Source organism: Cherax quadricarinatus, unplaced genomic scaffold, assembly GCF_038502225.1.
Source record: "Cherax quadricarinatus isolate ZL_2023a unplaced genomic scaffold, ASM3850222v1 Contig459, whole genome shotgun sequence".
NCBI lineage: Eukaryota > Metazoa > Arthropoda > Malacostraca > Decapoda > Parastacidae > Cherax > Cherax quadricarinatus.
In genome coordinates, this window is record NW_027195485.1 from 7,159 (window position 1) to 20,152 (window position 12,994).

Sequence of the window (12,994 nt, forward strand, 5' to 3'; positions counted from 1 at the left end):
ACTACCCGAGCGCATGCGGCGGCGCACATACCGACGCTTCACTGGTGAATATGTTTCCTCACTATCACTACTCGAATGATCGTCGAGCGCAATAAAATAACAATCCACGTCATTTAAGGCTTCTAAAAAACCACTTACTCACCCAGGACTAAATAATCAACACTCAATATTTAACATTACCAATAATTCTCCCAATTACTTAAATCTTAAAACTTCAAGACAACATACAGTAAATTGATCATCGTGTTTGTTATACATTGTAATGTGACAAATTTGTACAACTACAATGCTTCAATATCGAAATGTTCAAATTTCATTGTTTCAAATTGTAAATTGTTTAGGATAATTTTTACCACTGAACCTTTCATTGCTTGTTAATTTTAAGTTAATTTTAAGCCTGCCCATAATGCTCTGCATACAAGGGGCTTTTGGCATGTACACCCAACTACTATAATTCCTTGTACAACTATGTATCATGTCCAAATAAACTATATGAATATGAATATGAATATGAAAAGGAAGACTTGGAAGGAGGGTACATGAGAACTTACCAGCAGGTGGTGGTGGTGGTACAGTGGGTTAGTAGGCTAAGAGAAAGACCTGACAGCAGGGTGAATGAGAACCTACAAGCAGGTGGTGGTGGTGGTAAAGTGGATTAGTAGATTAAGAGGAAAACTTGGTAGGAGGGTGCACGAGAACTTACCAGCAGGTGGTGGTACAGTGGAAGCAGCAACCACAGGGCTAACGTAAGTGCTGCTGGCACCAAGAGCTGCAGTATCATGAGCACCAGCTGAAGCAACACAAGCCATTAACAAAACACACCAGAGGCACACTATTAGTCTCAGCCACACTTCAACATAATAAGAAAATGGAATTAAAAAGCATTAGTCAAAGCATGTGAGTCACAAATAAATATTCATTAACAAATAAGTCTACAAATTGAGACCAACACAGCTTCAGTACCTGTAACTGTGCATCAACTACTGACACAAATACAACTACAGTACCTGTACAGAAAATCCTCAATTTAACAGACTGATAGAAGGGAGCAGGTGGCTGGTAGTGGTGACTGTGGTGTATAGTGATGACATTATTTTGCTGTGATCATAACAGGCAATTCTGTAACCAATGGACAGCTGTTTCAAATCAGCAGACCCAGTAGATTTTGTCCTATATTCCCAAAGTCCATGAAGTGAGGGATAGTTAAATTGAGGGTTTACTGTATGTGTGCAGCACCTGCTGATACACAAGCAAGGTATCCCAATGTAGCATTATTATATTTGTAGGGTAGTGTTAAGTCCCAAACAATCATCAGGTTTTACTCAAGCAATGAAAAAAATAGCTCCATGAGCTTTTCAGCAGCATCAAAGCACCTTTCATGAAGTATATACCCAAGTAATGTACACCACACCAAGCTTAATTTAAATGGTTTTTAGATACACCATCAAAATTTTGACGTTTTGAGTAGAATCCAAACCCCTTTTAGAATTGGAGAAAAATAATTATTGGTGTTTTAACTGAAGATGGTTCATTATGGTGCAGACTGTGGCCACACTGTTCCTACTCTCAGTAGTACAAGCGGCCTCACGTCTCCTCTAATATAATAGACACAGTTGTGGCCAATATCTTCTCTATGACAACAAAGTGTGCATAAAAGTTTCTGATGTGAAGCCTATACATCCCTAGGTTACAAAAAGCAAAAGCATGCATATATAGCTGTGTGTAAAGTGTCTGGCTAAGGCATGAAGATATTCACACACTTGTACAATAAATGAGTAAGCTTGTATACACAGGCTCACTCAATAGCATTTATTCATGTTTTTAATGAGAACAGGTACAATAATTATCTATTTGTAGTGACAACTTTAGAGCTGTGCTCATTTTGTCCCATCATTAGTATTTAGTACATTACAAAAGTTTTCAAGTTTGCAGTGGTTGTACACCATCATAAAGGGCCTGAAGATCTGGAATTCACTACCTGAACCGGTAAAGGATCCCCTGACAACATACAAATTTAGAGCTATGCTTAAAAATCATCTCATCTCTCAATAGTAACCAAACCAACCAAAATATCTTCTAACCGGTTTGAAGCAACTCTCCCAAATATTATATTACATGACCTCGAGTCTATTAAACATCTGCCAATCCATGAAATATTATTGCATGAACCATTAATTGTAATACTGTCTTTATTATGTGCAACTTCAAGATTATTATTCTTATAAACCTCCACCTTGATTACCTCACATTAGTATTAAGATAAAATAAAGATTTATTAAAAAGTTAACTGCTCTTATCTTGTCTAGACTTAAGTAGTTATTATGTACTAGGATAAGTCTGCCTGAAATGCCCTGGCATGATAGTGGTTTTCTTTGATCTTAACAAATCAAAATGATAAATACATCATCCTCTTGGATCCCATTGCAACACTCAACTTGTGTTTCCCAAGGTAGACTCATCAAAATCAATGCAACACATTTACCTTCACTTATTTCTTGTCTCTCCAGAAAAGAATGAACATCAATATGCAACATCCACATTCATTTCTGAATGCAAGCAGTTAAAACCATTGTATATCAAGTGGTTTTTTAGTACCAGGAAATGGAAAAAAACAGGAATAAAATGACAAAAATATTCCATCATCTTAGAGCCTTGTTGGACTGGAAGCACAGTCAGTAGCCCCCTAACCCCTCCACAACAACTACTACTACTGAACATCAAAATGGTATACAATACCGACAGGTTGGTAGGTAAGACACATAGGCAACAGTTAGGCAACTTTATTCCGAAACGTTTCGCCTACACAGTAGGCTTCTTCAGTCGAATACAGAAAGTAGGCAGGAACAGTAGAGATGTGAAGACGATGTAATCAGTCCATCACCCTTGAAGTCGTAGAATTTGACTGACAACCTCAAATTCTACGACTTCAAGGGTGATGGACTGATTACATCGTCTTCACATCTCTACTGTTCCTGCCTACTTTCTGTATTCGACTGAAGAAGCCTACTGTGTAGGCGAAACGTTTCGGAATAAAGTTGCCTAACTGTTGCCTATGTGTCTTACCTACCAACTACTACTACTACTAATGCCAACCAAACAAATCCCCCAATAAACAGGCAATACAGTAGTGTGCATATTAATTGGGACATTTATTTCATAAGACATTTATCTGGAAAATTAATATTTATTTGAAAAATGCATAGCAATGATATGACAGATGACTGATTTAATAAGAGATATGACTACCCTTTGCTCCTATGAGCATTGCTACACGCTTTAACAAAGAATCAATGTTGAATACCTTTTGGAAAATTCTTCATGGTACCAGATCTTAATAAATGCAGCAATTAGCTTTTCCCAATTAATTTGCACACTACAGTACAACTTCAATTTTATTTGCAAATATACAGGGGCTTAAGCCATCCACCAACAACAAAGTACCTTTAATCAGTGGATTCCTCGTGGAGTCAAATGTAATGTTTGTGACCTTCAGAGACCCACACGTAAGACTAATTTGACAACAAAATGCGGATAATAGAGTATAACTTATTTAGTTACAACAGAAAGAACAGACAACAAGGGACGGTTGGCCTGTATGTCACATTCTCTCATTTATGCAGAAGTACTAAATATCACATATGATGTAGTTGAAGTGGTAGCAATAAAGATTAACCCTTTCAGTGTCAAGAACATTGATTCTTAACTCTTGCTCTGTGTCAAAAAACATTTGAAAAAAAAAAAAAGTTATTTTTCTTACCAAAATCTAAAGATTATTTTTCTGATTGTTATAGACCAAAAAAACAAAAAAAAAATTGCGATCAATACTTACCGAGATATTGAGCCATGAAGATGACAGAAAGTGAACCGCTTACGGCAACATCGGCGACTGCCGGTCACTCAGTAGTCTTGTATTTACTTTTAATGTACTTATTTCTGTCATTTATTATTTTATTTTTCCAAGTAACTTTTATGGTCTGTGAGATCAATATAATGCATATTGTATATAAATTCACTTGTTGTATGCTACACAATAACCACACAAACATTATCATTCTATTGTTTACACAATATATACACACAAACCAACAATAAAAAATGTTTATTACTATTTTTCTATAATATACTATATACATATACAGAGTCACTGGACATGTTCCTAGAAGTGCTGCAGCTTGTGAAACTCTTTGAAACATAGTGTCATGCACAGTGGTATTTTACACTCCTCACACATAAAACGAGTGTCTCTGCTTTTTGTGGGCATTTTTTTGTATGTGTACAGACAAAACACCTCTTCTGAGCAAATGTCTTCTTAGCAGGAGGCAGTTGTATTAGGTAGTGATCACCAGGACTCAGACGAGAAGGTAGTTGGTGATCAGTTCGTAAGAGGTTTTCTATTGCAGGCGTTGTTACTCAGTACAGTGGACCCCCCCGCATTTCGGCGGCCATGACTTATCATGAAATCTGACTTTCGGCAACTTTTTTTTTGTCAAAATACAGCCTCGTGGTTCGTGATTGACCACAGGTTCATACGATACATTTCATAATAATCAATTTTTTTGTGCTTGCAACTTCTAAATAAGCCACCATGGGACCAAAGAAAGCTCCTAGTGCCAGGCCTTTGGTAAAGAAGGAAAGGAACATGACAGAATTCAAGAAAAAACTCGTAGCAAAGTACCTAAGTGGAGGAGGAAGAGAGAGGGAAGAATGTGCCTTCTTAAGTGATTCAGTGATTCTACAACATGTATGCTACTAAAGCAGCAGGTATCGATAAAGGCTATAGCACCAGCCAGCGATAAAGGCTGTAGCACCAGCCAGCAATAAAGTGTAGCATTAATAGTGTAGCCTGTAAGATAAGTGATTAAGTGATAGAAAAAAACACGAAAGTAACTCTCCAATGTTGTTGGAGGTGAATAGGGCCGCTGAACATAAGCTACCCTTCTATCTTCCACCACCTTAAACCTCTGCCAGCATCTCCTCCATCAAACTAATTAAACTAACATCTCCTCCAAGCTTAGTGTAAATATTTTTTATTTATATAGTGTCGGCGGATGGATTTATGAAGGATGAGGTTAATCATAGAATTGATGAGGGAAAAAAGGTGAGTGGTGCATTGAGGTATATGTGGAGTCAAAAAACGTTATCTATGGAGGCAAAGAAGGGAATGTATGAAAGTATAGTAGTACCAACACTCTTATATGGATGTGAAGCTTGGGTGGTAAATGCAGCAGCGAGGAGACGGTTGGAGGCAGTGGAGATGTCCTGTCTAAGGGCAATGTGTGGTGTAAATATTATGCAGAAAATTCGGAGTGTGGAAATTAGGAGAAGGTGTGGAGTTAATAAAAGCATTAGTCAGAGGGCAGAAGAGGGGTTGTTGAGGTGGTTTGGTCATTTAGAGAGAATGGATCAAAGTAGAATGACATGGAAAGCATATAAATCTATAGGGGAAGGAAAGAGGGGTAGGGGTCGTCCTCGAAAGGGTTGGAAAGAGGGGGTAAAGGAGGTTTTGTGGGCGAGGGGCTTGGATTTCCAGCAAGCGTGCATGAGCGTGTTAGATAGGAGTGAATGGAGACGAATGATACTTGGGACCTGACGATCTGTTGGAGTGTGAGCAGGGTAATATTTAGTGAAGGGATTCAGGGAAACCGGTTATTTTCATATAGTCGGACTTGAGTCCTGGAAATAGGAAGTACAATGCCTGCACTTTAAAGGAGTGGTTTGGGATATTGGCAGTTTGGAGGGATATGTTGTGTATCTTTATACGTATATGCTTCTAAACTGTTGTATTCTGGGCACCTCTGCAAAAGCAGTGATAATGTGTGAGTGTGGTGAAAGTGTTGAATGATGATGAAAGCATTTTCTTTTTGGGGATTTTCTTTCTTTTTTGGGTCACCCTGCCTCGGTGGGAGACGACCGACTTGTTGAAAAAAAAAAAAAATATATCTTATTTATAAATTAAAGTGTAAATATTTATTTATAAATTAAAGTGTAAATATTTCTTATTTATAAAGTACGTACATTGTTTAAGTGTGAATAGTGTTGGTGGCTTCTGCTGCCGCCTCCACTACCACTAATATGTACGGCTTCTCTCAGTGGCCCTTATAAACCCAACACCACCACCACCAACACTTACTCCTCACGTATGTTATGACATATTTTATTCATTCTAAAACATATACAGTGGACCCCCGCATAGCGATTTTAATCCGTGCAAGAGGGCTCATTGTTATGCGAAATGATCGGTATGCGAATGAATTTTCCCCATAAGAAATAATGGAAATCAAATTAATCCGTGCAAGACACCCAAAAGTATGAAAAAAAAAAAAATTACCACATGAAATGTTAATTTTAATACACACAAACTGAAAAAGGCATGCACAATTACATGACACTTACTTTTATTGAAGATCTGGTGATGACTGATGGGATGGGAGGAGGGGAGAGAGAGTGTTAGTGTTTAGAAGGGGAATCCCCTTCCATTAAGACTTGAGGTGTCGAGTCCTTTTCTGGGGTTACTTCCCTTCTTCTTTTAATGCCACTAGGACCAGCTTCAGAGTCACTGGACTTCTTTCGCACAACATATCTGTCCAAAGTGGCCTGTACCTCTCGTTCCTTTATGACTTCCCTAAAGTGTTTCACAACAATGTCAGTGTAATAATCACCAGCACGGCTTGCAATAGCTGTGTGAGGGTGATTCTCATCCATAAAGGTTTGCACTTTCAGCCACATTGCACAGATTTCCTTAATCTTTGTAGTAGGCAACTTCTTCAATTTCTCTCTCCCCTCCTCTGAACCAGTTTCCTCAGGTATGGCCTCTTGCTGTTGAAGTTGATCTATCAGCTCATCAGTGGTTAGTTCTTCATTGTCCTCCTCCACCAACTCTTCCACATCCTCCCCACTAACCTCCAACCCCAAGGACTTTCCCAATGCCACAATGGATTCCTCAACTGGCATAATCCTCTCAGGGTTAGCCTCAAACCCTTCAAAATCCCTTTTGTCTACACATTCTGGCCACAGTTTCTTCCAAGCAGAGTTCAAGGTCTTCTTAGTCACTCCCTCCCAAGCCTTACCTATAAGGTTTACACAATTGAGGATATTAAAGTGCTCTCTCCAAAACTCTCTTAGAGTCAGTTGAGTTTCTGAGGTCACTACAAAGCACCTTTCAAACAGAGCTTTTGTGTACAGTTTTTTGAAGTTTGCAATAACCTGCTGGTCCATGGGCTGCAGGAGAGGAGTGGTATTAGGAGGCAAAAACTTCACCTTAATGAATTTCATGTCCCCATAAAGTCGCTCTGCCACATCTGTAGGATGACCAGGGGCATTGTCTAACACCAGGAGGCACTTAAGTTCTAATTTCTTTTCAGTTAGGTAATCTTTCACATTGGGGGCAAATGCATGGTGTAACCAGTCATAGAAAAAGTCCCTAGTGACCCATGCCTTACTGTTTGCCCTCCACAGCACACACAAATTCTCCTTGAGGACATTCTTTTGCCTGAACGGTCTGGGAGTTTCAGAGTGATACATTAATAAAGGCTTCACTTTGCAATCACCAGTAGCATTGGAACACATCAACAAAGTAAGCCTGTCTTTCATAGGCTTATGTCCTGGGAGTGTCTTTTCCTCCTGAGTAATGTAGGTCCTGCTTGGCATTTTCTTCCAAAACAGGCCTGTTTCATCACAATTAAACACTTGTTCAGGTTTCAGTCCTTCACTGTCTATGTACTCCTTGAATTCCTGCACATATTTTTCAGCTGCTTTGTGGTCCAAACTGGCAGCCTCACCATGCCTTATCACACTATGTATGCCACTACGCTTCTTAAATCTCTCAAACCAACTTTTGCTGGCCTTAAATTCACTCACATCATCACTAGTTGCAGGCATTTTTTTAATTAAATCCTCATGCAACTTCCTAGCCTTTTCGCTTATGATCGCTTGAGAGACGCTATCTCCTGCTAGCTGTTTTTCATTTATCCACACCAATAAGAGTCTCTCAACATCTTCCATCACTTGCGATCTCTGTTTCGAAAACACAGTTAAACCTTTGGCAAGAACAGCTTCCTTGATTGCCTTTCTGTTGCCCACAATAGTAGCGATGCTTGATTTGGGTTTCTTGTACAACCTGGCCAGGTCGGCGACACGCACTCCACTTTCATACTTATCAATGATCTCTTTCTTCATCTCTATAGTAATTCTCACCCTTATTGCTGTAGGGTTGGCACTAGAAGCTTTCTTGGGGCCCATGGTCACTTATTTTGCAGTTAAAATCACCAAAAACACTGTAATAATACGAAATGTTCCGATTGTATGCTTGGATGTTACCGCGGAGGCTGGCTGGTAAACAATGCCACCGGCGGCACATGTGAGGCTGGCTAAGGGCGCACATTGGACGCGTCTCGGACGAACAGCGGTGAGCGGGTTTTTGAGCAGTATGCGAGGCAAAATTTTTGCGATAAAAGCGAGCGGTATGCGGATTAAACGTTATGTGATGCCAACGGTATGCGGGGGTCCACTGTATCATGTTTCTATGTAATTAATATTGTTTATGTCATATTAGATGAATTATTATAAATAAACAAGCCGTAGAGATGATATTAGTGTCATACTGAAGCATAATAAACTCGTCTCCCTCTCTCCTCCTACCTGTCTGCCATACACCAACAAGAGTCTTCAATAAAGGTAAGCATGATGTTCAATTATCCATTTTATTAGTGCTTATATTTATTTGTTATTTTTTTTGTATGTAAATCTATATTTAATCTTTAAAAAAAATACTTTTTGTTAATACTTTTGGGTGTCTGAAACAAATTAATTGGATTTCCATTATTTCTTATGAGGACAATGGTTTAGCCATTCATGAATTTTGCCATTCAGCAGACTCTCTGGAACGGATTAATCACAAAACTCGGGGGACCACTGTACTTGAATAATATTTGTCTGATGACAGACAAACAAAATTCGCCATATGGTGGTTTGTTTCTGGGCCTCATCTTATACATATTATAAGCACTGAGCATAGAAATGTCCAGAAGATGGAAAGAGTTTCATGTACTACTTATAACTCTTGCAAACACAATCAACAAACCCAATTTGCATGTCACATTTGTCCACTGAATGCATATTGAAGGTGTAGTCCATCACAGCTGCAGGTTTTAGAATGGATTCATTGGTCTCTCTATTCTGCCTGCCACTGTCTGTCATTTCGTTTCTGTGAACTGATGTCAATAGTGTGATATCTCGTTTGTCATGCTACCGAAATGCCATGATGTCATTGGCAGCAAATGCCTGCACCTCACTTCTACGAGTGCCTGCATCGAACCTAGGCATATGCTTATGATTTGCATGCACTGTACTACACACATCTGTCATGTTCACTCACAAAAAAATCACTGAGTAAGGGGCTTGTGTATCAGTTATCAGCATATAATGTATGGCCCTTACCAAGATATGGTTCCATCATTGTTCTAACCACATCACCAGTGATACCCAATAACTTCCTGGTATCTTGCAATGTATTACTTCCAGTGTACACAATTATATCCAATACAAGACCACTGTAGCAATCACAAAGTACTACAAACAACTCTGTACCAAAGTGCTTCCACTTGCTTGGTATATACTGCTTGAACGACAGTCTACCTTTGAATAAAATCAAAGACAAGCTTCCTAAAGGGATAAAAATGCATAGAGAATTTCCGTTTCAGATACATAAACATATTCCTAATCATATACAACCTGTCATTTCTGTCAGGCTTTGTCTTGTCTGAAGTGTAGCATACCTAATAGTAGTGGAAATCGATTCAATGAAAGCTGGGGTTAAAATCAGGAGGTCTGTCAACCAGCATGATTTGATATTGTGCTTATACACTTGTGGCATAGCATTATTGTGCAAAGAAAAGATACTTCTCAGCCACAGTTATGTCCTTCCACTGGTGTAGGTGTGATCTTGGTGAAAGAACTGTTTGCCATGGTGTAATCAAAATGTGTGTTACTTTCCCTAACAATAATCTCCACCAGGGGTTCGTCAAAGAATAATTCAAAACATTCCAGTTCAGTGGCATTGTTCCCAAGTGTACAAGATTTTGTACACTTTGTACACAAGACGAGTTCCATCAAAGTGATGGGGATTTGAAACAAAATTGGCACCTTGCTGTCAATCCCAGGTGCAGTCTGCTGATGGGCACTGGATAGTGACAGGTGGTTGTGGTTGTAGAGGTTGTGATCGTGCAGGTTGGTGTGGTAGGTGGGTGGGTGAAGGTGGGCATTGTTGTAGCTGCGCTGAGTCAGTGGCGTGGCTACCAGCATGGGCCGCTGCTGGTTCCTCATGGCACATGGGGCCACTACCATCTGATGATGCATGCACATTATCCATCCCAATTTTAACAATATCATCGTCATTTTCACCATCTGTTCCTGTTGTACAGCCATGGGATGTACTCTTAGATGTACTCCTTCCCCTTGGAATAGCATATGGCACATTACCAGAATGCATGTAGCGTCATATATACTGATGCTTCACTGGAGAATATTCCACTTCACTCTCACTATTGGAACTGTATTCAAGAGCTTGGATATCATAATCACTATCACTATCATCAACAATGATCACATATGAGTCCTGGACACAGGAAAATACGAGTTTCCTCTTTCGTTCCGGTACAACTGAACATGAACAAGATGGCCCAGCACCAGAGGTGGAAGGTTGAGGGTTGTCTGGGTTTTCATCACTATTACTGGTACCTTGGGCATTACTTTTGGTCACAAACTATTTAAAACCATGAAATTCACCTCCACTAACACTTCCATCTGTGTTTGAATTGTCACTTGGGAACAAAAAGAGTCCCAATTTGCTGGGGAGTGAGGAGTTTCTTACCACGAAGCACGGTAAACAAGGCATACTAAAATGGCGCTCCCACAATGCAATGTGGGTGCCCAGTTTTTTTTTTTTCATACTGCGCACACTGATGACGCAGACCCATTCTCTCACACGTAGGCCTACCAGCTTTCTCTCGCTAGATTTCAAGGCACTAGAATTTTGGCGTAGTATTACGGGACCAACACTGGCTCTCAAGCTGTAATACTACGTGAATGACACTGAAAGGGTTAAGAACCAAACCTAATCATTTTGGTTGTATATAAGCCACCGGATGCAATTTCCCAACAGTTCAAGGAACATCCACTGAAAATTGATTACTCTCTGGAAAATCTTCCAGCTCTAGCCCCAAATATCTTGCTGCTTGGTGATTTCGATGTAAGACATACAAAATGAAAGAATGCAGCCAATAATGCTAGATGAGAGACAATCCCTGGAGGCAGCTCAGATGTAATGTCACACACATACAAGTTGCTGAACCTCTGTAATAAATTCATCCTAAGCCAACAGACAGTGGAGCCAATAAGACTGGAAAACACACAACCTTATTTTCATGAATAATGATGACCTGGTAAGAAACGTAACAATGTCAAAAGCAGTTAATTCAAATCATAACCTAATCGAAGCTCAGACTTGTATATACACAGGGACGGGGTCCTTCACCAAATTCAACAACAAGAACATCAACTGGAGTCAAATAAATCATCTCCTAAATGAAACATGCTGGTAAGATATCTTAAATAACATGAATCCAAACCAGTACCTTGAAAGAATCAAACTCATAGGCAGCTGAAGTTTGCTCAAGGCATATTTCCCTAAGGAAACAAAAGAAAAGTAAACTGGAAAGAGAGAGGCACTCCCTCTACAAGGAAAGAAGGAAGCACTGACTAGGGAAGTAAAAAATATTGAACTTTAGTTAAATGATTCATGCAGAACCCAGGAGAGACAGAAGCTAAAAGAAATTAATGAAACAAAGAAATCCAAAAATATTTCTTTTCAAATGCCAAAAGGAAGGCAAAAACTACATCCAGTATTGGACCCTTGTTTAAACAAGAGAGGATTTAGATACCAGCAAAGAAATAACATACTGAAGACTCAATATGACACTGAGTTTAGCAAGGAATTAATCAGTCTCAAGAAAGATAATCTAATAAATTTTTCATGAATGAGCCTCAAAACCCTGTCAGTGCATGCCAAATTTCTGACAAAACCCTAACCCCACTGGACTCTGAAAAAGCTTATGACAACATGCTTATGCACTCTGCCCCGGGCCCAGACTCGAGGAACTCCGTGTTCATCAAGAACTGCAAGAAAACCCTTTTGTGTGCCTTAAGTATGCTTTGGAGAGGGTGCCTGGATACAGGGATCATCTCGTCAGTAAAAAAAATGGACATAGCCTCACTCCATAAAGGCAGCAGCAAAGTAATAACACACAATTAGACCCCATAGATCTAACATCCACATCATAAAAATCTTTGAAAGAATTCTATGAAGCCTGTTTGCCAACAATCTAAACAATATGGGTTTAGAACAAGTTGCTCCTGCCTCACAACTACTGGACTGCTACAACATGGTGTCTGTAACAATAACAAACAATACCAGCAGTATCTGTAACAATACCAGCAGTGTCTGCAATAATACCAGCAGTGTCTGTAACAATACCAGCAGTATCTGTAACAATACCAGCAGTGTCTGCAATAATACCAGCAGTGTCTGTAACAATACCAGCAGTATCTGTAACAATAAAAATACCAGCAGTGCCTGTAACAATAACAATACCAGCAGTGCAACAATAACAATACCAGCAGTGCCTGTAACAATAACAATACCAGCAGTGCAACAATAACAATACCAGCAGTGTCTGTAACAATACCAGCAGTGTCTAACAATACAAGCAGTGTCTGTAACAATAACAAACAATACCAGCAGTGTCTGTAATGATAACAATACCAGCAGTGTCTGTAACAATAACAATACCAGCAGTGCATGTAACAATAACAATACCAGCAATGTCTGTAACAATACCAGCAGCATCTTTAACAATAAAAATACCAGCAGTGCCTGTAACAATAACAATACCAGCAGTGCAACAATAACAATACCAGCAGTGTCTGTAACAATACCAGC

General features: G+C 39.4%; 1 protein-coding gene across 2 annotated transcripts in view; it reads right to left on the minus strand.

The window, feature by feature from the left end:
- Positions 1-608: 608 nt before the first annotated feature.
- LOC128691438 (intersectin-1) overlaps positions 609-12,994 on the minus strand; it is a 134,061-nt gene continuing 121,675 nt past the window's right edge. For both annotated transcript variants that reach the window (XM_053780309.1, XM_070080453.1), the window contains one exon: positions 609-790. In XM_053780309.1, coding sequence (XP_053636284.1) covers positions 624-790 — 167 coding nt within the window. In that variant the 3' untranslated portion in view covers positions 609-623. The remainder of the gene's footprint in view (positions 791-12,994) is intronic.